The sequence below is a fragment of the Stylophora pistillata genome, chromosome 12 (genome assembly GCF_964205215.1).
Source record: "Stylophora pistillata chromosome 12, jaStyPist1.2, whole genome shotgun sequence".
NCBI classification, from domain to species: Eukaryota; Metazoa; Cnidaria; class Anthozoa; order Scleractinia; family Pocilloporidae; genus Stylophora; species Stylophora pistillata.
Genome location: NC_142530.1, coordinates 6,442,530 through 6,468,924, shown reverse-complemented (window position 1 = coordinate 6,468,924; position 26,395 = coordinate 6,442,530). Strand labels below are relative to the sequence as shown.

At 38.0% G+C, this 26,395-nt stretch overlaps 1 protein-coding gene across 4 annotated transcripts; it reads left to right on the top strand.

Moving 5' to 3' along the window:
* Positions 1 to 147: 147 nt before the first annotated feature.
* LOC111332618 (uncharacterized) lies at positions 148 to 25,757 on the top strand. Of its 4 annotated transcripts, none has more exons than XM_022937997.2 (19): positions 148 to 333; positions 2,220 to 2,385; positions 10,780 to 10,874; positions 11,791 to 11,982; positions 12,930 to 13,016; positions 13,923 to 14,040; positions 15,345 to 15,420; positions 15,759 to 15,818; positions 16,468 to 16,608; positions 17,565 to 17,685; positions 17,787 to 17,894; positions 18,842 to 18,912; positions 19,579 to 19,709; positions 19,813 to 20,124; positions 20,650 to 20,718; positions 21,074 to 21,375; positions 23,179 to 24,119; positions 24,707 to 24,902; positions 25,708 to 25,757. In XM_022937997.2, the coding sequence occupies exons 3-18, from the start codon at positions 10,797 to 10,799 to the stop codon at positions 24,864 to 24,866; spliced, it is 2,967 nt and encodes a 988-aa protein (XP_022793732.2). In that variant the 5' UTR covers positions 148 to 333; positions 2,220 to 2,385; positions 10,780 to 10,796; the 3' UTR covers positions 24,867 to 24,902; positions 25,708 to 25,757. The 4 variants fall into 4 exon arrangements, with proteins under 4 accessions (XP_022793732.2, XP_022793727.2, XP_088598035.1 ...); XM_022937992.2 differs by lacking the exon at positions 148 to 333 and adding an exon at positions 1,194 to 1,509; XM_088741909.1 differs by lacking the exon at positions 148 to 333 and adding an exon at positions 1,195 to 1,509 and having other exon boundaries at positions 12,930 to 13,023.
* Positions 25,758 to 26,395: the final 638 nt, after the last annotated feature.

The following is a 26,395-nucleotide window of genomic DNA, read 5'->3' as shown; positions in this document are numbered from 1 at the left end:
TCTTGTGAGAAGCACAAAGCCTCCAACGGTTCGACTTCTGTTCGTTGAATATAATTTACGAGTCCAATTAATTTGAGTTTTTTTGGCTCCCGAGAAGACGTATGCATTTCTTCCGCTCGTAGGCGTTCATTTGCGTTTTGTTTAGAAACGATGACGTCAAATCGTTTTTTCTAAGTTTTAGTGGACTCACATCTTTCGAACGATTCATTTCACGCTTTGATTCGGAAGGGGCAGCGCAAGTAAACGCGTTTGAATTTTTGTTCTCGCCGATCGCCTTAATATTTCGTTGTTTAGTGTCAGCCGGCTTACGGGGCTTAAAATCGCTCAAAGAAGGTGGGTGAATTTCACTTCAATCGGTGGATTTACTTGATAGAAGTTAATTTGACTTCTTTTAAGATTTGATTTTATTCCAACTCGGGCGTGGTGGATTGCCAAACTATCTGGCACATTTACCGTATGTGTATTCATAGCTTCTTGCTAGTTTTAAATATGCAGATCATAAACTGTAAACATTAAGTCAGTTGGTTAGAAAAAAACATTTTACCATCCAATTTTGTTAGTTATGTTATAAAATTGTAACGGTTTACAGCAGATTATTTCGAATGTTTTACTTCTGGATTAATTCAACGCAGCAACGACAGAATCAAACCCGGGTAACGCATTTGACATCCTTTGTATATCTAAGTTGCATGTTTAAGCGAGTTACATTTATAGATTTTTCTTCTACACTGACAAGTCATATATGGCGTGCAATTTTCATAATTTTTTCTACAAATAAGTTATTACCATATCTTAATAACATTACTAGAGGTTTTGTAACCCCTGTGGGAAATCGATATTTTATGTGTGACAGAGTTTGGAAAAATAAAAGCAAAAAAATTACCAATATATAATTTTTAGATTAAAACTAATCTGAATTTATTGACCTTCGGATCTCATTTCTATGAATACGTTCCGTGTTGCATGAAAAATGTGTCGCCAGGGAATCTATTTACCGAGAAACTTCAACTGATTGAAAAGTAGGTCCCGTTTTCAATTGTCAATTTAGAAATGTTTCTCTAGCTTCATTTTTTTATTTTGAAAACGAGAATTTATATTTGCCTTCGGCACTGACGGAAGTCTGTATGAAAGGGACTTTTACTTCCGGCAATTTCTTCGTTTCCTGTGACGTCAGTTACCCAGAAGTCTCTAGGCCAGCGATTGATGATGCTCGTGTGGCCGGTGTTACATTCTCTCTGTGTTCAAGCAATGACAATTCGACTGTTTTTGGGAGAAAGTTATCTGCTTTAACTAACGAATTAGGGAGCTATCTTTTTTGTGACTAACGGGAGACGTTGCTACCCATTTCGGGTTCCGGTAGTAATTTCGTGTCTAAAAGCCGCGACCGTCTTCGCCTCGTAATTGTCGGCAGTTCTGAAAACCTGCTGCAATTTTAGTGCATTTATTCGGCTGCTTGTCCTACCATCGCTGATACAGATGAAAAGAGTAACATGTCTAGCAAATATTCAGGTGAGCTGAAGTGACCGGTGAGTGAGACTCCCGGGATTTGTTAGTTGGAGTTAAATTAAGCTCGCCCACGCTCAGAAATGTGTTACGAAAATATCTGCGTGGACGAGCCAAAACTTTCCCCTCACAGTGTCGGGAAATCTGTTGTCGATTTCATCTGCAAACTCTTGTTGATTCTAAAGAGGTTTGCGTCACATTGAGGCAGTCTTTTGTAAGTTTTGAATGTGGCTTTTTCTCACAAAGGGCGTTGTTCAACTAACGTATAATTTTTTTTTTGGTTTATCTTGTTTAGGTAGATGTTTGGAGGGAGTGTAGTCGAGTGGAGTGAATTATTAATTAAGCGTATAGAAGTTGTCGATTTCAAGCAAAATTTTTCCGTCGGCGGATGGTTCACGCTTCCTCTGTCTTCTAATGTTGTTGTAGTTATTCTCTCTCTGAATAATGGAGGAAATTTTAGAATGTTAAAGATATCTCTTTAGGGGCATGTTTTCAAGACAATTTAGGAAGAACAACTTATTTTTATTTTGGAAATATAACTTACTTGGCAAAGGTGCTTCCCTGGTCGAAAAAAAATCGTAAATGCGCAAGTTACTTGTACCGTTTTGCGAATTTTAAGGGCTATATTTCGTTGGATTTTGTATTTTACTCTTCTTAAGTGCAATTTTGTTTTCGTCATATCTTCTCATTCCGTTTATTTTTACTTCCCATTTCAGATTTAAGGCCGTAAATACGCCGGGGCTGATTCTGCAAATTTGGGCAAAAGTTTGTTACGATTTCACAACGCAAGATTTTTCCAAACGTTATGATCCATAGTTGGCAAGTCTTCACCTTCCATTGCAACGATGATTAAAAATGGACGTAAGCTGGTTTCTTTTTGAGGTAAGATTTAGAGCTGCAAAAGCACTTTTATTTGGTACGGATTAAATTTGTTAAAGGGCGAGCAACTACAAACAATAGGTAGCACAAATGTAAGCAGTGGCATTTTAACTTATGATGTAAGCTTATGTAAGTGCACCGTACTTTGATTCGGTATAATCCTGGTAAAATGGAAATGATAGTATTACCTTGTGGTCTTTGATCTGCTCATAATCGCAGCCGGTTGAAAAGCTGTCCTTGGTTTTTCGAAAGGACTTTGATACGACATTGTGAAACGGATTAATTTCGCGAAGAAATTCGAACTGTTTTTTTTTTTCTAATGTCTGGCCGAGAATAATTGTCTCAACCGAGAATAATTGTGTTCATCTTTGATATGCCTTTGAATCTGTTTGAAGTTTGGTTCTACAATCAGTTAGAAATTTAACCATCTGGAATAGACAAAACTGTGCTTCACAGAATTTCGATTCGAGGTAACAAATGAATTCTTCGTTGCATGTGAAATGTTACACTCGTCTGCACTGGCATAATGTACCCAGGTGAAAATAATTGGTAATTATTAGTTTTCAAGCATCGCTCCGCTGTGACACAATTTAAACCTTCCTCGCAGAAACGGAAATGTGGAGAACACAACGCAACTGCTGTCTTAGTTGATTAGCAAGTGCGAGTGTATGTGTTAATTTATTCAGTTTTGTAACGCTGCTTAAAATCCATTTGCACGCTTTTGTTTATACACTACCTAGCAAATAAAGTGCAAGTTATGAAATTTTTATACAAGCACTGTGTAGATTAAACCTGGAACATTGCAAAGCACACAGAAATCTGTCTGCTTCCTTGTCAGTTTTAATTTTTGATATTTCTGCTGTTGTCATTTGTGACAATTTTAATGCAAGTAACCTTTACCTTGGATCACCTCTTATTCAATATTTAATGATATTAGCATTTCTTTGATTTCTTTATTGCATTCCATATGATAGCAACTTATTTAATCCTCTTTGAATATTCTTAGATGAGCTCTACAAGAGGCTTTGGAAAATTCTTCCATATTATGTGGAATTAGTCATTTGATTTTTTTTAAATCCTTGTCAGTTCTTGCCCTGGTTCTGAGAAGCATTGATTTATTTTTATCACTTTGTGGTTGAAGCTGTGATGCTTGCAGGGGTGTGATTTGAATTTGTAAATGTGGCCAGGATGAATTTGAATAGTTTTGCTCATATCTGTCAATGTCAAAGTGTGATATTGTGTAAAGAAAAGGGCAAATACAAATTATTTGCATTACCAGAAAGTCATTAGAGCTTTTATCCCTTTTATTTTTGGTGTCAGTAGGTGCATAGTAAACAAGACTGTGTCATAATTATATTTAAAATATTTTAAGAATATTGTGATTACTTTTTTAGGATTTTATATGGAAAATTTGAAAAATTGAAAAGGTTTTTGTGTTTGTGGTGGTTTTGAACCCATTAGCAACTGGTCTGTTTGAACTTGTAATGTTGGAACTCAGTTGTTGTTACTCAGCAGAATTCATCTTAGATAACAGAATTAGGTTGCGAGGTGTACAAGATATTTCCCGCGCTTGTCCAGCTCTAGAAAGTGCAACGAGTTATTTTTCACCCAAGGCAAACTATCATCACTAAAAAACTGAATTTTTTGAGAACAAGAGCATGAATTTCAGGATACCAGCCATGAGTGGATACTCTGATCTCAGAGGCATTAACTGTAACAAGCAGTTAAAACAATGAAAAAACGGGCCTTTTCCATTGGGTCAAAGAGCAACAAATCTTTCTAATGGTTGTGGTGTAGTATTTGCTTGTAAGACCTGTTTGCAGAATTAAATTGATGAATTGGCAAATATACTGTATAGAAGAACAAAAACTTACTTCCTGTTATCACAAAATGAGTGCTCAGGAAATTTACAACATTCTGCTAATTCTATCACCAACTAATACAAGTATAAATGCTACATGTGCTGTATTCTATAGCTTTGTAATAGACCTAAGGATACAGTAGACCTTCTAGGGCCAATTTTTTTTTTGAAAAAAGAAAATTTCAGGTTAAACTAGGCATTGTTATTTTCACTGCAGTTTCCAAGAAAACATGTTTTAAAATATTGAAACCTGTCCATAAAATGTACCTTTGAACTGAATTCTCTAGTCTACCAGAGTGTGAATAGCCAATTATATGACGCATGAACATCAATGACTCCCAAGATGTTTTTCCTAGTAAAACATCCTTGTTCTTGATTTACAGTTGTGTAAACATATCCAGGACTCAACACTAACGGGAGCCAACTAGCAACAGAGTAGTAGAAATTCAGTTTTAGCGAGGGGTTATTTATTTCCACCAGCCAGTTTGGCAAGTAAACTGCCTCCTGGTAAGTGCAATTGGGCAGAGCACTAGACTGTTGTGTGGGCAGTCGAGGGTTCGAGCCCCGGCTGGACCAACACTCAAGGTCTTAAAATAACTAAGGAGGATGTGCTACCTTTCTATAATATCAAGAAATGGATAGACATTTTAGTCTTCTCAGATAAGGATGAATAAACCGTAGGTCCTGTCTCCTGCATCTATTTTATCAGTTAATTTGGTTAGGCAGGGCATGTTAAAGAACCCACTCGCAAGATTACTGACATTACCCAGCTGAACCAACACTCAAGGTCTTAAGATAACTGAGGAGAATGTGCTACCTTTTTATAACATCAAGAAATGGATAGACATTCTAGTCTTCTCGGATAAGGACGAATAAACCATAGGTCCCCTCTCCTGCATCTATTTATTAGTTAATTTGGTTAGGCAGGGAACGTTAAAGAACCCACTCGCAATATTACTCTGATGTGGTCTGGCCTATCTACTGGGAATTGGGGGGAGGGGGCATCTGTTAGATTCGCCTTTAATTGATTGTAAACTGCTTAGCAGTCTGGTAAAGTCCCCCGCACAGTGTTGTAAAGCTCAGGATATGAGTGCCATATAAATAAAATTTATTATTATTATTATTTATTATGTGGTCTGGCTTGTTTACCGTTCTGAGCCTGCAGTAATTGGCGTAGGCTGTTGCAGTGTCCCTGCCTGTTGGCGAAGCTAATAAAATAAAATAGTAAACAAACTGAAATAGTTGTAACATCTAAGTTGTCACTAATCACTTGGCTAGTAAGTTGAAATGTTAGTATTGAGCCCTGATTTCCTAATGTTAGTTGTACATGGTGATCTTGGCTATCTATTTGCATATGAAACAATATAGTGCTGTGAGTGGGGAAAGATAAAAAGGAGAAGAGGCCTGAGAGATTTGATGAGGAGTAATATCTCACCAAAACAATAAAGGGTTCATGGTTTATAAGCAATCTTCACTGCTTGCATTAGACCAGCAACCAATCATGAGTTCTGTTCAGGCAGGCTCAAACTGATTAAAACTTGAAATCAAATTTAGGAGCAAGTAGAATTGAACTAAGATCTGTCACACGCAACTGATAGTGAGGTTCTTGCAAAGTCGGTTTTTTCTGGGAGTCTCCAGAGATGCCACAGGGCCCCTCTGTGTTTCTATTGGCAGTCAGAATTTCAATTAGTTAGAGTATTGAATATGACTTGCCGTGTAGTTACGCAAATAATATCATAGGTGACAAATTACTCCTTAATTTTGGAGCGAAATTCCAGCGTTAATTTTAAATTTCACATGTGAAATTACAAAATTGCCATGGTAACATCTCTTGTATCTCGATCAGAGCCAAGATGGTGTTGAGATCTAAGATGGTGACCCTTGAAGAAGTTGCAAAATTAAAAGCGGCCAAAAATTATTAACAGGCACGAAGAATTAGAAAGAAATTGTGAAGAAACTCGGAAAGTTACAAACTAACTTTAACAATAATGCTTTAAACGAAAACTATAATATTGTTCTTCATGTTCTCGGTTTTCGATAGAATAAACCAGTAAAAACAATTACTGTTGTGAACGTAATTTGTCACCCATGATAGGGAAATTATCAGAATTTTGACAAAATGCGCGTGAAATTATTTCTTAATTTCACTCGTCGTCATTTGATTACACATACTAATTTAAGGTGTAAAATATTTGAAAAACTTTTGAATCTCAAAAAAACCTTGATTTTCACGTCCACCTTCTTTGAATTGTAATAAGGATATGAAAACCTCACAAGTCACCTCGAAATTTGGCCCAAATATTTTATTCATCTACTTGTCTGTTATATAATTACTCACGTTCAGTTACTCTTTGATTGAAGATGGCATAAGCATGCCAAAACATGTCTCTCAAAAAAGTTGTCTATTTCTTACAATATTAATCAAAAAACTGTGTGAGAGATTTTGGTTTTCCACATTTTATTTCCTGCTTCTGGCATTAAGTCTAGGAGTAAAATTATGATCAGCAAACTTGACAGAGAAATTGCAAAGCAACCAATAGGAATATTGAAAAATCCCCAAACAATTTTAAGGATTGTTACATCCATTTTGAAATCACTGGTGGTCCCTGTAATCTGATTGGCTCTAACTGGTGCAATTTATTCATGAATGGCATCATTTTTTGCTCTAAATCGCATCATTTTACGCTTGACTGAGGTTTTGACACATGACGTCAGAGTCTTTCTATTTTGCATCAAAATAAGATGTAAAAGTGTTTCTGGTTCCGCTTTTTATTTAAAAACCAGCTCAGTACTGCATCAATAAAATATTTGAATTGACCAAGTCCTGTATTTGGGCAATTTCAAAATGAATGTAATAAAGTGGTAATTGAACCTCGTATTATGCAATTTTGGTCTGAAATCATACTTGTGATTTCAAATCGCACTCATGCTACGCATTTGTTCGATTTTGAAATCGTGTGCATGATTTCAGCCCAAATTGTACTCAACTCAGTTCAATTACCATTATTAATTCCTGATGATTGAAATTGTGCAGAAACTTCATAAGTGTGGTCAGATTTGGCACCCGATTAATTTACTCTGAGAAATATTGTCATACCAGACATGGACAACCGCAAACGTCTCCTTTACCCTTAAGGCACACACCATTGGTCTGAGTTTTCTAGCTAGACAGGTCAAGTTTGCAAGTTAATAGGCTTTGTTTGAGAGGTTACCATCCTTTTTTATAAAAATTACTTCAAAGGATTGGGTAAAACTTGCAAATTGATGGTTTTGGTGGGGCAATTCTGATGAATATTGGAATTCCCCAATGAAAAGCAATCGCTTAGTCAGCTAGCTAGGGCAGTTTAGTCTCAATTTAATATATGTACACATCTACATGTGTGCATTTCTACTTGACCAGCTTTGTGCTTTGGACTTGATGCAAACAGTTCTGTTCTAATATTTATTAGGTGAAAAGCAATTTTAAAAAGCAAACTTTGAGTCAGCAAGATTTCTGTTGGTTTTCAAAAACAGACACTCATTCCTGAAAGATGTATTCGCAATGTACAGTGTACAATAAGCAGGGTGTTTTCTTGTAAGTTCCAGTCACAAACCATTGTTTGTAGCAGGAAAGCAATTTCAAAACTAGCAGTGCTGTTTTTGTAACCATCTTGTATGGAAAATCCTTTAAATCTCCTTTTAACTTATGACCTGCTAATAGTTATACTATACATTACTTAAGTGGATATCTTTACTTTAAGAATGTTATTTGATAAACCATTTAATTTTCTGAACTACATATCCCTATACGTGTGCCAGGAAGGGGAATTTTTAATGATGTGAAAGGATAACTTTCATAGCTATTATAATATTTTGCTTGAGGGTTGTAATGTGTAACTATGTAAAAAATTTTGAATTATGTATTCCAAAATTGAACAATAATCTTTACATGACTCTTTCACTATTGGTACAGATTTCTTGTGATTGATTGTCAATATCTGTTTGGTTTTCTAGAATAAAGTTGTGTTCAGTTTGTGCATTCATTTCTCAATAAGATAAGCATGTTCACTTGTGTTCAAGATGTGTGATGCAAATCTCCTTGTATGTGATGTTATTATAACAGCAATGACACTAGAATCTTCCAAATGCATCAAGATAATGGCTTCCTCCAACCATTTGTATGGATTTAATTAAGAATGCTGTTTTGTTAGGGGGTTGAATTCTATTTCGGTTAGCCACAATAATATTGAGCTAAGCCAACCCTAGTCTAGAAAATTCCATAAGATTTGAAGCAGGTCTTGTTACTCATTATTTATTTAAAATATTTTGACATTAATTCACCTAAGTTTAGCCCAGACCTGCTTACTGCAAACAAATCTGGGTTAAATGCAACTTCAAGAAAGCTTTTTTAGGTTTCCAGAAATTGACAAGCCAGGAGGGCTTGCTAGAAAAATATTAATTTAAGCTCTGGTGGACATAAAAATATTCAGAGCTGTGAATCTGTGATTTTGGCACATGGCTCTTACTAGTCTCCGAGGTAAGAAATTCATGTTATTGTTGGCTTGTTCTCAATGACCGTAACTCTTTGGAAATGATTCATTCAGTAGTTTTACTCATTTGGACAATGATTCTAAAGATATTATGGTGTCACTGTATTCATCTGTGTGAAAATTTCAGACTTTCACAGAGCAAATGTTTTTTGAAGTGTGACTTGTCTCAAATGTAAATGACAAATTTGCAATCTAGAGGTCTGGGAGACACCAGTACAAGTTCTTTCTAGTTAAATACAGCATTGTTCAAGTCTTCACCTACTAGATTTTATTTACAAGTTATTTTAATCAAAACTTGAACAAACTATAAAAGAAATTTGATATTTATTATTTTAAGGAAAACTTGAAGTTGCATCATATCCCAGTTATCCAATTAACTTGAACATGTGTTTACAAACAGAAAGCACTGTACTTTGTACTTTGTACATTGTACATTTTTTTTAAATTTACTAAGAAAGAAGTGTAAATACATTGTTAAAAATAATTTTTTTGTACTATTACTCTCACAAGGCACAGTTAAGGACTTTCATTGATATTTTGCTCAAAGTAAACAGTTATGCTTTGTCTCTTTCCCTGTGGATGACAGTTGATTGTGTGATAGATAAACTGGAGCAAACTATTTGTTACTTTGATGTGATGGTTTAATTCTGAGACAAAATGGCACAATGCAGTGTGTATTGCACTTACATTTAGGAATTTGATTTAAGATCAGTAATTTTTTCCATTTTATCTGTCAATGTTTTTAATTTAAAAATACATACCATTAGAAATTACCCAAGCGTAAAAAATTATCCTCAATGCCTGACCCAACAGAGCCTTTGACATATCCCATATGCAATATAACTTGTTTATAATATGTCTTGAAGCTGCCCTTGCAGATAGTAAGATATTAGCTCATTTGAAAGCTGTTTAAAAGTGCAGTGTCTAAATTTCCTATATATCAAGCTATGTGATGTTTGTTTAATTCAATTTCAAACCTATGCTATTGATTTTCAAAGTGAAATGTTTAGGCCATGAACAATTTGAGTTCCAGTTACTGTTTATACCCTGTGATTCTCAGTCGTAACAAAGTTGAATGAGATACTTTTTGTAAGTTTGATAGTTCGATCCTTCCTCATATATGCATTAGCTATGTTCCTTTCTCTATAATTTATGTATGCAATTAATTGATCTTCCGAATATTGATTTAAGGAAGTGAACTTTCATATTATGTCATTAAGAATTCATATTAGGTTTAATTTATGTAAGCTCTGTCACCCTTGTCAAATTTTGATATGTGACTTAACAATGTATTGTTATGATTGATTGGCCAGATGCATTGTGTTTGCGGTCAGACCTTGAATTTTTTATGGTAATGATGAAATAATGGTTTAACAGGGCTGATTCTCCAGACAATTTCTTCCATATGACATTGTAAACGTCTGGGACTTTGAGAGAAATTCTGTGGTGAGGGCAACATGTAAATGCCTTGTAAGATCAAAATTGCTAAAACTATTCTGTTATGATTTGTGGACTCAGTTTACAGGTAATCATGTCCTAGTCTTTCTGACTCTAACCATTCTTGTAATGAATACAAAATGTATGTGGCAAACTCACCATAGTTCTTTGGTTTAAAACATATGTACATCCACTCTGTGGTTAAGGTAACAATGTTGCTTCAGAAATTTGATAGTTTTTCCAGGTGGAAGTTCAAGCCATATTTATCTTTGGCACATTTTCAGATTCTTTTGTGTTTGATTTTCCAAGTGACACAGCTGAGTGGTTGAGGCAATTTAATTTTAAATTGTTCATGTTAAACCCATGCACAACTCCTCTGCAACCAGTTTTCTTGTCCCTCTAAATTCCTTTCGTTGACACATTAATTTTACAATGTCCTTCATCAGGACAAAGGAACTAAATTTAAGAATACTGATAAATGGAAAATTCTTTTTCCTATTTTATTCACGGATGTAAATCTTCCTTTTGATCAAAAAACAATATTAGACACTTAAATTTTTTTCTTCACAGCATTGTTGTTATAGATAATGGATGACAGATTTCCTTCAGACAATGTTCCTGATATGACAAACCACCAAGAAAACTGTAATCACACTCCTGCTGAGGTAGGCTGTTTCACTGCAGTATTCCTTTCTAGTGATTCTATATTCTTATGTATACCTAACGACTATAAATTATACCAAAGTGGAGGTGGCTAGTGGTGGATTTTTACTAAGCTCTGAGGTAGGGAAGTCAGTATTTACCACCAGCCACTGTCTGTAGACAATTTTTATCATCATGATGTTAGTTCAGGGAAATTGGTATTGATCGGATCAACTAATAATTCCCAACTTAATTTTTTTCCTTTATTCTCATCACTTGTCTGCTTGATGATATTGATTTGAGAAACTCTGTCTTAATCACCCTTGGTAGCTAAATGGTGAAAAGCATATTGCTGTCACCAAGTGAACATTCAAACAAACAAAAACTATCATAGTGCTATAGGAGGCGATGAGTCTTTCTTCACAACAGTACACAGAACTCATGGATTCTTCTTTGTGTTCTTGTTTATTCTCTATGCAATAACTCACTAAGGGGACTTATAACTCACAATAAACTTGGAAAACTCTCTGAAAAACTCGATATTTTTGTCATGTGTGGTTGTCTGATTTTGCTCTTGTGTGTTCATTACCTTATGTGGTGGTACTTGCAAGTGTCACGAATTAAAGAGGGGTGGGGGTTAGCCAAAACTCTTGTACAGTGGTGTGGCTGAGTGGTTGGTGGCCCAAGGTTAAGTCCTCCGCCCTGCTCTTCTCCGGATTTGTTCTCAGTCACCCAGAGTTCAACTCCTTCTGCCAGTTGGGATTTATTTTCCAGTACTTTGTGTTTTTATGAAATCTTTGTTTCTCTCTTTTAGATTGTAAAGTGCCTCTAAAGAGGCTTGCAAGAAGCACTATAAGACTGAAATGTTGTTAAATTAGTTGTGACATTTGAACCTCAGTTAATACTAACAGTGATCTAAATGAAATGTAACACTTTCAGAAATCCAAAACCCCTGTGGTTACCACTGCTGAAGTTTCAAGTGACCAGAGCACAAAAGCAGATTCCCCAGAACAGCCACAAGCTATCACCATGGCAACCCAACCCAAGCCCTCTCTAAGTACTGTTCATGTACAGCAGAGCTTTCATGGAATCCGTTCATCCATACCTGTATTGACTCACTCAGCTTCTGAGGTAAAATTTGCCTCCTGTATTTCCTGTAACTTAGATCTCTGTCAACCTTTGATACCCTTACATTAGTTTGCTTATTCTCCATACCGTTATCCAAAGGTGTTAATTATGAGAATATGTTTAACGATCAAGAGCTTATTTAGTTGGTGACTGTTTCCTTTATTTTTGTGACCTTAATGGGTGACTCAGAGGTAATATTGTGTGGAGAAATGGGATTCTCATCACTCCTAAAGATCAAAGAGATAAATGGTTACCTTTTTATTTTTGGACTTGCTAGATTCTTACAACTATCTAATTGTTATTCACCTGTTTTACACTGTTGCCTTGTGAAAGTTCACTGGAGAAAAATGACTGTGATAAAAGTGACTGGGATAAAAGTGATTGGGTTAACTCTTGTTAGCTTGAAGCAAACTAAGCGACTTATATGTACTTCACCAAACTTCACAACTCCTGACTGCAGTCTTTTAATGCAGAGTTATTTAGTTTTAACATGGAATGATGTACAGTTGTATAAAGTTGAGGAAGACAAGTGCCTCACTAACTTTTGCAACATGCGAGGTTGCTAACAAAAGTAGCAAAAAAAAAAAATCATTTTAGACAGTGAGATGTTAATTGGCTGACCAATTTGTTTTTTTTTTGGTTTTGTTTTGTTTTTTCAAAGATGACTTTTTGCCATAGTACTCTTTAGATTTTAGTCCACTTCTTTTCAGTGGTCAACCTCTATTTAGAGCTCATTTCCTGAATGTGGCTGCTGAATAAACATTTTACTATGTTTGTAGTGAGTCAAATTGAGCGCACTTTAAGGAAATATAAAACTGTTCTGAGCCTGATGTTCACCTAACCTACATGACTTAGGAACAACCTATTCTAATGATTATGAGTGACATGAGAGGATCATCATCAACAATGAGTACTGATTGATGTTGAAATTTTACTTGTTCAACTTACAGCCAACTTATCAGTCAAGGAAAACTCTTGTGCGAAGCGTTGCTGTGACAAGTGTTCCTTCACCTCCACCCTCTCAGTACCCAGAAGAGGTCAGAGGTTTGAAAAATAGAACTTCATAAATAAACTTGGACTTTCAGGTGTTCTGGTAACACTTTTGAACCATGAGCAGTTCCTTCCTTTTCAGCAAAGTTCATTTCGTAAGTAACAAAAAGTGACACCAATGCACCACAGGAGCTCATTCCATGGGTGAGGTGCCTAACTCATGGAGCTCCTGCGGCACATCGGCGTCATTTCAAGAGTTTCCCAAAGTACGCTAATGTCAATTTTGTCTTCACTGATACTTTTTGACTTGCGCAACGGACTTCACTGAAAAGGAGGGATTGCTTGTAGTCTAAAGCATTGTTAGCTCCTACATTTCCATTGATAAGAATTTTCTGGGCTGGTTTTGATATGATTGTCTAATTCATTCTAAATCTAACTTATGCTTCATGTTACTTGAATTTTCAAGAGAAATTGGAAAGGGGTGAGTTACATGTATCAGGGGTTGGTGTCAGGTGAAACTGAGCTAAAATGTTCAGAGGTTGACAGAAACAAGCATCCATTCGACTTGATCTTTTTTCTACTTGTTTTGATTGGTCATGTACTGTCAAACTTGGTTTGGGTAATTGAGTGTAAAATTATATGGAGTGTCCTGACGTTAGCAGGAGGGGTAAGTTCTTGAGGGTAGAAGTTGGCTAAGTGAAAATCAGTGGTGAATTTATGTTTTAAATCAAGGCAAACTCAATTATCCTTTGAGTAACAGACTGTGTTCAAGCTAAGGAAGCTCGCATGCAAATTTAATATGGGGGAGAGTACATGCATATTTGTGCTAGTACTTTAAATTTGTTGGAAGATCCATTTAGAGAAAAGATCACCCTTGGTTGAGAAAGAGAAGTGGCCTTTTTGATCAAGTCACTTCCTCAGTGTCTAATGTGAGTTTCATTTCATTCAATTAGGGTGCAGTGCTAAGTAAAAATACCAGTATTGAATCCTGCGACAGTGGAATTGCAGGAGAGTTACCCCCCAGGCTTGAGGCCTTGGCAAGAGCCTCCAAACAGAGTTCACTTTCCAGAGGCAAGTACGCATGTACTAATAATTATTATTTTTTTTGTAGGTATGTTTAAAAGATTTAACCTTGTAACTTCCAAGATCTGATTGTTAATTCTCCCCTCTAGCAGCTACACATTTCCTTGTAAATTAATAATTTGAGTATATCAACAAAGTTGAAATGGTAAATTGGCCACTGTTACGATTATAAAAGCTGACGTTTTGAGTGTTAGCCCTTTTTCGGAGTGAATGACGAAGGGCTAACGCTCGAAACGTCAGCTTTTATAATCATTACGGTGGCCAATTTACCATTTCAACTTTGTTGATATACTCAAATTATTTCGTTACCCCCACCGACGCAGCCCCAAACAGTTTCTTTAGAAACTATCATCCTTTATCCTTGTAAATTAGTTACTGTACAAGGATTTGATGTAAGACCGAGATGACAACTTTTATCTGATAAGTTTGAGTATTCTCATTACCCATTTGCTGTGTGATGTATGGTTACTATAGGGAGAAGTTACATGTCAATCACCTCTGGGAATTATAAGGTTAAGATTTTATCAGGGCTGGTGATGAGATTAAAAGTAGAAGGCAAATTTTTGGTGGCTTGGTCGTCATGGACACCTTGTTGTTGTGTCCAATAAAATGTAAGACTGGGAACTAGCATGACGTTGCATGAACCTTAAAGCAAATTCTGATTGTGGAATTGCATCACTCTGGTTAATGATTAATTTCCTGTAACTGATTCATTCATTTCCACATAAACTGTCAATGGTCTCCCAACATTCCATCGATGGTTGCTGAACAAATTACTTCAGGGTTATTTCAAAAATTTTGTAAGTTTTCATTAGCACTTACAGTAAAATGCAATGAAAGTGGCTGGCTAAAGATGGTGGACTACCAAAAATTTTGGCTGGGTATTAACTCAATTGTTTTTGGCTTATGAATAAGGGGGTAAGTTTCTAAAGAAACTGTTGTGCTGCATTGGTGGGGGTAACAAGGTGATTTGGTATATCAACTAGTTGAAATTGTAAATTGGCCTCCATAAAGAGTTAAAAAGCTATGTTTTTGGCTTAGTTGTCAAGTCATTGTGTACAATAATTGATTTAGTAATACATCTAGCTTGCCCCTTTAACAATCCTTTCTGATGGAAAAAAAAAAACGAAAAACAAACTAAAACTAAAACTAATATGCTATACCCCATATAAAAGCAAGCCACGATTTGTTTTCAAGTGAACAATATGCAATCTTTACTTAATTTTCATCTTGTTCTTCGTTTCTTGTTTATTCTGGTCTCATGTATGTTTGTTTTTCTACTGTTCTTGCAGATGGTTCATTTGAATACACAGATTCTACAGGAACTGACCTACATGATTTTATTATAAAGACTCTTCGCAATCCCAGGTAAGCTGTCATGTTGCTTTCCAACATAGTTTTTGGCTTTTCTTAACCCTCTACAGTGTACACCCTTAAATCAGTATTGGTATTCTCTGTACTCTTTTCTATACATTTTATTTAGTACTAGCAAGGAGAATTGGTTAAACAATCAAAGCTTCTTAGGTTTGTGATCAATACCTTTATTCTCGTGATCTTAATGAATGCTTCAGCAGTTTAACTGCAAGGAGCAAATAGATGCTGGTCAAGCTTAGGGTTTTTAAAGGTGAATGCATGCATGCATGCAGTAGCTGCCAAAAGGAACAAGTTTATTGTATTGACAGTCACCTTTTTTTCTCATTTCTCAGGGATAGAAAATTTCTCATGAGACTTGAACAAGATTTCCTTAATTTTATTCAGCAACCAGCGTAAGTATTGTAAAGTTACATCAAAGCACAACCAATGAATCCTTTCACTCTTACAATCTCATTGGTGATTTTCCTTACTGTCTGCCATACTGTTCGTATGATGTTGGTTTGGAGAATCTTGTATTGGATCAACCTAAAATCCCCTAATTGATATTTTTCTTTATTCTCATTTGTTTGTTTGATATTTAACAATTATTCCACTAGCGCGCATTGGATATGAGATGATAGGTAGCCAACGAGGCACGTAGCGCCGAGTTGGCTATAATCATCTCATATCCAACAAGCATGTGTGGAATAATTGTTTTAATAAAAAAAAAAGACGCCCCCAAAATATTAGACAAATCTTCTCACCTTTATTTTGTAAGAAGAAACCGGATGTTACAATGCACAGATATTATATCATGGTATATTGGCTCATATACCATAATGGCTAAGCCAATAAAAAGTCTTGAATTGCATTATCCAATGATCCAGTTTTTAAATAATGTATTGATATTGTAAGGCAAAGTTCTGTCTTGGTCACTCATGGGAGTTCAACGTTAATGCAGTCTGGAAGTGTTCAGTTTATCAAACAGGTGTGGTGATGGTAGGATCAGATCTAAAATCTTATTTCTCTTTCTTTGCTCTCTCTCCCTCTTTTCTGGTCCAGTCTCTTCCTTCACTATCCTCCAATGACGTCATACCACCGCATGATCGTGCACAGAGTTGCAGCTTACTTTGGTATGGATCACAATGTTGATCAACAAACAGGAAAGTCAGTGATAATAAACAAAACAGTGAATACAAGAATGTAAGTATACAGATTCACTTGTTCTGTGTGTAATTTTTGGAGGCACGTATCTAACAAATTTAGGAGCGGCGTTAATCAAGTTGTGATCTAAAGTGGTGGGCAAAAAGGATGTCAACCTTGTATCCAATCTCATCATAACAGACCCTTAATAATTTTGTGACTTTTGTGTTTTATCACTGTAAAAAGTAGCAGTAGGATAACAGAAAGAGTTATTTTGGATATTAAAACATGACAGAGATTAGAAGCAAAAATGATCAGAAGGGTTCAAACCCCCTTCCCATCAGACCAGTGGACTATCTTACCATTTGTCCGGTCCACACAAAAATGCCTGTAACACAGGATCATATGTCACCACTCACTATGAGGGATATAAAGTCAACTTGTCTAGAAATGTTTCTCAGCTGATGTAGGCTCTTGTTTAAGAGAAACATTTTGAGTTTATTAATCGAAGTTTGGATCTCTTCCCTCCCCCTTCCCTGTGGCGGGTCCAGGGGGAGGGTCCGGGGGGTCCGGATCCCCCCCCCTAACAGACCTGACGCTTACAACTTTGAGACTGAAATTCTTACATCCGCAGGATCGTATATCACTTTTTAACTGGCTGATTTTTTAAATTAATGAATCCAAGTAAACGGCAAGCGGCCAAGGAATTATAACGTGCAACCGCGACTGGTGGGAGGGGGTGTAGGGGGTGTGGGGGAGAAGTAATTTGCCTCAAAAGAGTCCAATAGTCTTTTCTGTACCAAAGTTTGGACCTCCCCCAAAAATAAATTCCTGGATCCGCCCCTGCTTCCCCATATAAAAAAGTCCTGGGATTTGCCCCTGTTCATTTACTTCAGGCTACTAAAACTGGCCTCAAGTCAATTCAGTTTTGTGTATACTGACGTAATTCCCCCCCTGCCAACTCCCCCCAAAAAAGGAAGTAAAAATAAACAGTTATCCTTTTTGTTCCTTTGCAGACCTGAAAGCAGATTTTTAGAACTGATCCCCAGAGAGGAATCAGAGGACTCCGAGAGTTCAATGCCACGATTAATTCTCAAAAGACAAAATACACCGTCAGACGAAACCACTCCTCCAAAGGTATTGTGCAATTTTGCTGATAAAAATTTCTCCAATTCTTTAACTTGATTTTTTTTTTTTTGTTTCAATTTCAAATACTGTCGATTCTATTCCATTTGTAGATTGACAGTCCTGTTCTTATACATTCTATGGAGGATAAGCGCTCCAAATCCATTGAAGAACGTGAAGAAGAGTACCACAAAGCTAGGGAGAGGATCTTCAACCAAGACGTAAGTTTCTGTGGTTTGACGACAGGGTCAGTTTTTTTATTTATTACATCCATTTTGAAATCACTAGTGGTCCCTGTAATCTGATTGGCTCTAAGTGGTGTGATTTATTCACAAATCGCACCATTTTTTGCTCTAAATCGCATCATTTTACGCTTGACTGAGTTTTTGACACATGACGTCAAAGTCTTTCTGTTTTGCATACAAAATAAGATGTAAAAGCGTTTTCCGGTTCCACTTTTTATTTAAAAACCAGCTCAATACTGCATCAGTAAAATATTTGAATTGATCAAGTCCTGTATTTGGGCAATTTCAAAATGGATGTAATAAAGTGGTAATTGAACCTCCTGTCGTGCAATTTTGGTCTGAAATCATACTTGTGATTTCAAATCGAACTCGCGCCGCGCGCTCGTTCAATTTTGAAATCACACGCATGACTTCAGCCCAAATTGCACTCCTCTCAGTTCAATTACCATTATTTATAAGCGGGATACAACTCTGCTTGTTTAACAAAGCAATAGTGGTTTAGCATGGTCTGTATCGACAACGCAGCTGAGTGAGTCCGCAACAAATTTCGACCACTTGCACTTGTAACCGTTGTATCTGTTGCGTTCATCGAAGGAACACTATTGGGGGGTATCCTGGGTGCCAGAGGGTTTGTTTTTTCTTTTTTTAGCAGCGAAACCGCTAACGGCGAGCGGAAAAGCCGCGATCGTTGGCGAGCGAAAAAAAAAGCTTTGCCGCCCACTGTAATCGGTTTCGTTGCTAAAAAAAAAAAAAGCCCTCTGGCATCCGGGGTACTACTGGGGGCATTTTTGTCTTTATTTCAGGGGTGACCCCTTAGTGCCTGCACTACTGTGCTTGGTTTCAATATGATATGCACAAAGGTAGAGCACAGATAGTTTTCTTCAAGAACTAATATGAGTTATTTTTTTTTTCCAATTTTGTAGTCTATATCATCTCAGTCATCACAGTCTTCGAAAGGCGAAAGTGATATGATAGTCCCTCAACTTTTACAAAGGTAACTTTATGTTTTGTGTTGGCCGGTAGGACCTTGTAGGAAAAAAAAACTGTGACCAGGGTTTTTTTTTTAACAGCGTAAGGTATTACACTTTGAGACCATAAAGAGAAATGTGGAAAAGTGTTTTTCTAGAGCTCCAGTGAAATCGTAATCACTACGTTCAACCAAAAGTAAATGTAAATTACACCAAGAACCAGTGAGAACTCAGATCTCAACCTGCCCGGAGCGCGGGAAAAATAAGAGTGACCAATTAAAAGTTCGTGTTACAGTTGTGGGAAGGAGTCTGATTGGTTGTTAAGAGGTGGGAGCGGGAGTTTCTAAACCAATCACATCGCAAAGAACTCGAATAGAAATCGTTGTTTTACGGTGTTAAAATTAAAATTGCTCTTCATTGGAGCAAACTGCCCTAAACTTAGACAGTTACTTATACACCAACAATTTCGGTCAGTTCTGGTGTGTTACTTATGTGAATAGGGGAGATTTGTTTTATTTTGGAAACAAAAGAGAGTGCATGACACTAAATCTCTCTGGATGACAAGATATCAAGTAGAAATGCCTGTACAATCAAACATACTGGTTTTACCAGATATTGCAGGAGGTTCTTTTTTTTTGTTTTTTTGTTGTTTTTTTTTTTTTGCTCACCGTGACTCATCAACATTTTTCCAGAGAGGACATGGAGAATGTTGGTGATGTGGTTGATGATGAAAAACTTGAGAGGCTACCTATAAGTAAAATTGGTAAGTCCAAATCAGAGGAAGTGGATGTCACGGGAGACAGGTCCTCGACTGGGACGTCGGGTGAGAAAATTAGGATTTTTTTTGCTTACATAACTCGTACCAGAAATCGTCTGATGGGATGCGCTGATACGCGTTGTAATCATTTAAATTTTGGTCACTGCAGGTATTAAAATAATGACGAACAAGGCATTTACGAGGTCCAGCAGTAGCCCAGGAATAAGCCATATTAGCGGTTCCCCCGCCTTGGAGCGTGTCTCCAATTCTGTTCGTCGAGCATCAGATGGAAACCAGCGGCAGCGCCATCTACCAAGCTCACAGTCTGTCATATCAGCTCCGCTACCTTACTGGGTGGCAGAGGGTACCCCCTTAGTTGTTCCCTCGGGGGAGATGCAGATGCTCCCGGTGCAATCTCCTGGAATGCAAGGGATGCCTGTACCCGTCATGGCTGCACCGGCTCCTTCGTCACAACAAAGTGGTAATTGTAGTTTGTTATGGTATGCCAATGGCGGATCTAGGGAAGGGGCCTGGGGGACCCGCCCCCTTACTTATTTTGGATTAAAAAAAAATCGCAGAAGGAAGAAAAGCCGGCAGGTGTGCACACAGGAGAAAAAAAAAAAAAAAAAAAAAAAACTGGGATCCCCCCCTTTAGCTCAAGATCTGCATCCACCACAGTATGCATTCCTGGCACACTTGTTCAATTGGGTAGAGCAGTTTTCTGTCACTGTCACACCAAGCAATATCATAGCCGCATGGCAAATACTGATTTTTTACACAGGACACTTTTTTATAAACTCAGATGAACTGAAGGAATGTTGAACCAAGACAACCAATTTTATCCAAACACAATCTTTTTTTCATTTCATGAGAGTTCTAGCTGGCATGTAAAACTTGGCGATTTTTTTCTTTAATTTATAAAAAATTATAGATCCCCTTGCTTTGCCGTTTTCAATATTTTTTTTTAATGGCCCTTAAACTTATGTCGTGTTCCGTTGTTCATAAGGTGGAGTGATGTGGTCAGTGCCGCAAGAGCCTTTACAACCGGGAGTGATGCTTATAAATCCCAATACAGGTATCCTTAATTGACAATAGTCCATTTTACCGTGGCATGCTTGGTTGGCAAGCCCTTAAGCAGGAGTGAGGCTGAGGGTGACCTTGTTCTGATACAGACGTCGCTGCTTTTCAAAAGTAAATTACTTTATCATGCTAACTTGATACTGGTCTCTTTCGCAACAAGGTCACCTTCAGCCTCACTCCAAATTAAAGGCTTGGCAACCAAGTACATAACTGTAAAATGGCCTTTTACCTTTTCCAAGGAAGTGACATCCCTGTCGTAGGAACCGATTTCGTTTTTTCAGGAAGTTTGTATTATCGAAGTGAATCCCCCCTGTTTTCTGAACTTTGTGCAACTTTCTCTCGGTACCCAGGGACACCTTTGCTAGGACCTGACGGAAATCCATTGGTAATGCAACCAGCCTATCAGCAGGTCATGATGAAACCAGGCTCAACCTCAGGCTACACTCAGCCATCGACTGTTCGCACACCTGTGCAGGCTGCACAACAGCCTTCCGCCATTGCGCAACAGCAGCAGCAGTCGCAACAACAACAGCAACAGGCCCAGACAGCGGTGAATTCTGGTCAGATTGTGATGCCGCAGTATGTCAATATGCCGCCACCGGTGTATGTTTTACCGTCCAGCGGTCGACCCCCATTTGCACAGCAACAGGCTGTAAGTTTTCCCAATCAGTTCTCAACTTCTTCTCACATATACCCTTTGTCTAGAGATTTCAGTTCACTTTCGTTCAAAAAACTGTAATTGTGTCTTAGTTTTGGTAAATAGACAGTGCAAATAGTTGAGTCAGAAAGGTGATTAACTAGTTAGCTATCGTAATAACGTTGAAAATTATATTCCATTTTTTGTGTACATTTTTATTTCATTTTTCACTACGTCGCAAGCTCTTTTATAGTGATTACTCACTGTTCATCGATTGGTTTTAATAAAGCTGAAAGCAACACGGTAAAACGTCCGGAAAGAATTGTTTTTTTTTATTATTATTATTTTAGGAAGAATTACAATTGCTGTAATAAAAATTGTGTCAATAAAAGAGTTGCCTTTTTACGCCTCTTGCATTGTAATTTGATAATGAAATCTTTCAAGATGAACTTATTGGTTCGTTACTGGTTAACTGACAAGGATTGAATTGCTGAGGAACGAATGAGAACAGAAAAGAATGTTAAAAACTGTCCGCCTAAATTATTTAGTCTTCTTTGGCAGCAATGAAACGTGACTAAGGGTCAAACCATGTGACCAAAATCTTCGGACGATGGTTCAAATACCTGAGTTTATTTATATAAATTCTCTATACTGAAAACCACGTTCTAAGAAAGAGAAAATATCTCGCTCAATTCGACTCTAATTCATTAAAACGTTTTTTGATGATCAAAGAAAGTTCCCCTTTTTTGCTTGATGGTAATTTTTAAGCGTTTTGTTCTTCGCAAAGTTTGTAGATTATTTGTATTGAATAAGAACAAGAGGAAGGAACGCCTTATCGTTTAACTGCTTTGATGAGTTGTAGTTACCTGTTTTTGATATGTAGACAGATAGCCAGGAAGTCAGTTCAACATGAGCAAGGGTTGACGTCTTTTTCCTCTCTTATGATACTATTTTGTTGTCAAGCGGGACAAATAACTTGCAAGTTTTATTCTGTTTTTGCTGATCGAAATAACGCGTTACATAGAGAAATTTTCAATTTCGTGTCGAAAGTAATCAGGACTTTCTTTGTTTTCGTTTTGTTTTACTTCGCTCTGTGATTGGTCCAGGAAACTTGCTCCGTCCTCTCAACCAATCAAATGCAAAACGAACATCCGCGTTTTCCCGCGCTTTTGGTAGTCCGATATAACTGTGAGTTCTCATTGGCTAATGATGATGTTATCCTTTATTTTGATTGGCCATAGTGATTATTTTGGATTCGGTCTTGCGACAGTCGATTGAAAGCTGCTCTACGGGATGAATTTGAACGAGATAACGAATTGATATTCGAGATGGTGTTCGCTCTGTCCTTCACCGTCGCGGAATTTTGAGCTTATTCCTTTACACTGAAAATGTGGTGACCGGAAAATATTTCGGTTATTATACCTGGTTTCACAACTTTGAAAGCAAAAGAAGCTTTTGGCAAATGGAAAGCGTAACCCTCTCCTTCCCGCGAAAAAGGATTCGCTGCATAAACAGAGTTCTTTTTGTTGAAGGTCCACTACATCGCAAACGGAAGGGACTAATGCGTCAAACTCTATGTGATTCTGAGAATGATTTCAGAAAGTTTTATTTTGGTTACGAGCTCTTAAGGTCCATTCATAAAGGAATGTTGCATTATTAAGTAACGAAATAGACAGCATAGACATGTGGCACTTCCTGCATGTATCTAGAAACAGTTTTATCATGCCTCATTTCCTTTCTTGCTCCCGGTTATTTATTTTTTTTATTCTACGACGAGTGAGCCTTAACTCATTTCGCTCTTAAATGCCGAAATTCTAGGGAGCAGAGACGGGAAGTCATTGGTCAGCATCAGCTCAGCCGGCAACCTCAGGTAATCCGGGATATCAGGACATGACTGCTCAGTTTGGCGCGCTTTCACTTTCGGGACAAGCCACTCTGGAGACAACTTCATATCACCACCAACAACAGTACGCCGAGTCAGGCGTGCCGAGCTCCACTCGTACAACATCGCCAATGTACGTAAACAGTGTCACGCAAGGTGGTCAAATGCAGTATGTTGTGTTACCTCCATCAGGCATGCAGTCGCAGATGAGGCCGTTGATACAAAGCCAACCTTACGGTGCTCAAGCGGTCCCCCAGACTCCAAACCCTCAGCAATACCAAAGTTACGTGGTTTCACCGACTCAAACACCTTATCAACAATTCCCTTACGGAACCCTTCCTAAAGATGTTACTTCCTCTGTCATTCAACAACACGCTCGATCCCAGACACCACCCACCCCTCCCCAGACAGCGTCGCCTGCTCATACGAGCCAGTATTTGCAGCAACAACAACAGCAGCATGCTCAGGCGCAACTGACATATTCATCTCAAATTCCTCAGCAGTCACCGCAACAGACGCATACCACGCCATATCAGCAACAAACGACCTCGTCCCATACCCCCCAGCAACTCCTTCGACCTATGGTACCTGTAGTCATTCAAGGAGGTCGTAGCGTTGCCATGGCACCTGCTGTCGGGCAACAGGGTCCAGTCCCTTCTCAGTACCAACAGACTCCGCATGTTCAGAACCAGTATCCCTCCAATCAGAGGAGAGTGTTTAATATTGAAAGACGCACTTTTAAAGCAGGGGAGATGTACAGCTCTGAAGCTGTCATGCAGGGCTCCCCCTCTTTAGTGTCTTATGGGGATGGATCAATACCCACTGGCTATGAGATTCAGGGAGAGAGGAGCCAATTCAATCAATATCCGTATCAAAGGTAAAATTAATTCTTCTTTCCGAGTTTAATTGTTTTGTTTCTTTATCAATTTTTCAAGGTCATCTTTTTGTTGATTTGCAAATTCAAGACAAATTTTATGGCCAAGTGTCAATTTTTATACGTGTGGTGTCCTTTTACGCGAGACCGTAATTAAAGGAAAACTCCAGTTTTCACCGTAGGGAAAGGGTTGATATAGCGTTTGACTGGGAGGCAAAACTGGGGATTGAAAGAATCGCCCTAAGCAGAACTGTCCACTTACGAGAGTGGCCGCCGTTTTTTTTTTAAGATTTGACTGTATCTCTGAACCGCAGCAGGATACCTCACTGCCCCTCTTTTTTTTCCTCGTGGTTCTACCATGGTTTATGGTCGTGAGTTCTCTTTTGACTCGCTCAGACGTTTGACAGCGCTGTGATAAGGCATTCTTGTGGGCGGCCACACGATCTCGTGACCGAGATGTTATTAGTTCCTTTGCTGTGATTGGCCTAGTAAAGTCACGTGACCGAGCAAAGTCTCGTGACCGTGTTGTTGTTGGTTTCTTTTTTGTGATTGGCCGACTAAGTCACGTGATTTTTTTCCACCTTTTTCAGATACGGTTCCTCGGGGCAGTCTGCAAATCAACCGTACAACAAACAGAAAAATAAACAATTCAAAGAGAGGCGAGGAAGCCCACGGGTACAACATCAGGATACGGGCAAAAAACACGGCCGTAAAACTCCAGAAACTGAGAGGACGGCTGGTGAACAGTGACGACTAAGAGATTTTAATGGCCACGTGTTTCAGTGTGTGAGTATTCTTTTTAAGACGACAGGTTTGGAATGTTGTGTTTGACTGCTTTCTAAGATCCGCAGAGGTGTGCGCGCTTGAAGCGACACAAAGCAGCTACATGTCGCTTCGTGTAAATTTTCGTAATAATAGAGAGATTTAGCACCGCGTTTACGTAAAACGGCAAACGTCAGCCGTTTTTTCACGTTTCACGCAAAAATGGCGTGAACCTTGGTGCTTTAGCTTCGTGGAAGCTCGCGTCATGGCGGATTTGAAGGCCCCCTTATATGACACACGAGAAATCATTTTGGCGCTCTTTTTTTTTTCGGCTATTAGCTTGTACTCTGTGAGAAAAGTGAAGAAAATTCTACGTACGCGACAAATGCGAAACAGGCTACTTTCACGAAGAAACGGCAAAGCTTGACCAGCCAACGTGAAAAAATGGCGGGAAAAACGAAGTCACGTGGTCACTCGTGCCGTTCACGTTTCACGTAAACGTTTCTGCTCCTATGCAACCGTTTTAACAGCAAGAAATTGAAAATTGAACCTAGCCAAAAATGTTTTAAACTAAAGGAAAACTCGGAATCTCAGCACATCAAGATATTCTATATACAAGGCTAAAAGATTAGGAAAAAATTATTAAAATGTTTAAACCAAACGTTTTCGGCTGTTTGCCATCATCAGGGTTCATATCAGCTTTTGCTAGAAAGGGAATATCGTTTTACAGTTAGGGAGGGTGACAGGGGCAGGGTTTAGTACGCCCGTAACTTCTTTAGAGAAAATGAAAAAAAATTAAGCTCATTTTTATGCAATTTTTATCTTTCAGGAGTCGGCCTTATTCTGGAGGCGTATGACTCACCCAAGGGAATTAACAAATTATGTGAAAAATGGATTATTTGACGATCTGGTGAAGACTGGGGCCCGGGTCAAGTGGATTGTGCGCTGCTTCGAGCGGATCACAAGAGAGTCCGGTCGTCGCAATTTTCCCTCCCTCGACAGCATTCGAACATGCTCTTAATACAATGTCACGCTTCAAATTTAAACTTCGCCATTCTCAAAAAACGAGCAGTCACGCTTATGCGGATTCGAACGCTTCTATTTCGTCCTCGTCGTAGATGTTTTTACGTTCCGCTTTACCCGAAAACGTTATTTTTATTTTATATTTGATTTTTTATATGAATTGCGCGGCGGAAACTTCCAAGTATTACTAATAATAGGCCTCTAGTCCTAATGTGCTTTAGCCTGGCTCGAATATTGCTCTAGTTGTAAGAAATGGTATAGAATTAAATTGAAGTAATTTAGAAAAGTAAACCGTTTCAGTGTGCAGTCTTTTGCGCGACTGGCCCTCTGTTATGAGTAACCCATTCATTCTTACGAGACCCTGAGTCACGTGACTTGATTCAAAAGAGTGACTTTGTTAACTTGCTAACTCGTTCTAAACAGTTAATAGTATCCATTAGCGTTATCTAACCACGCAGAATTTAATTTCACGGGTTATGTCAAATCACCCTAAT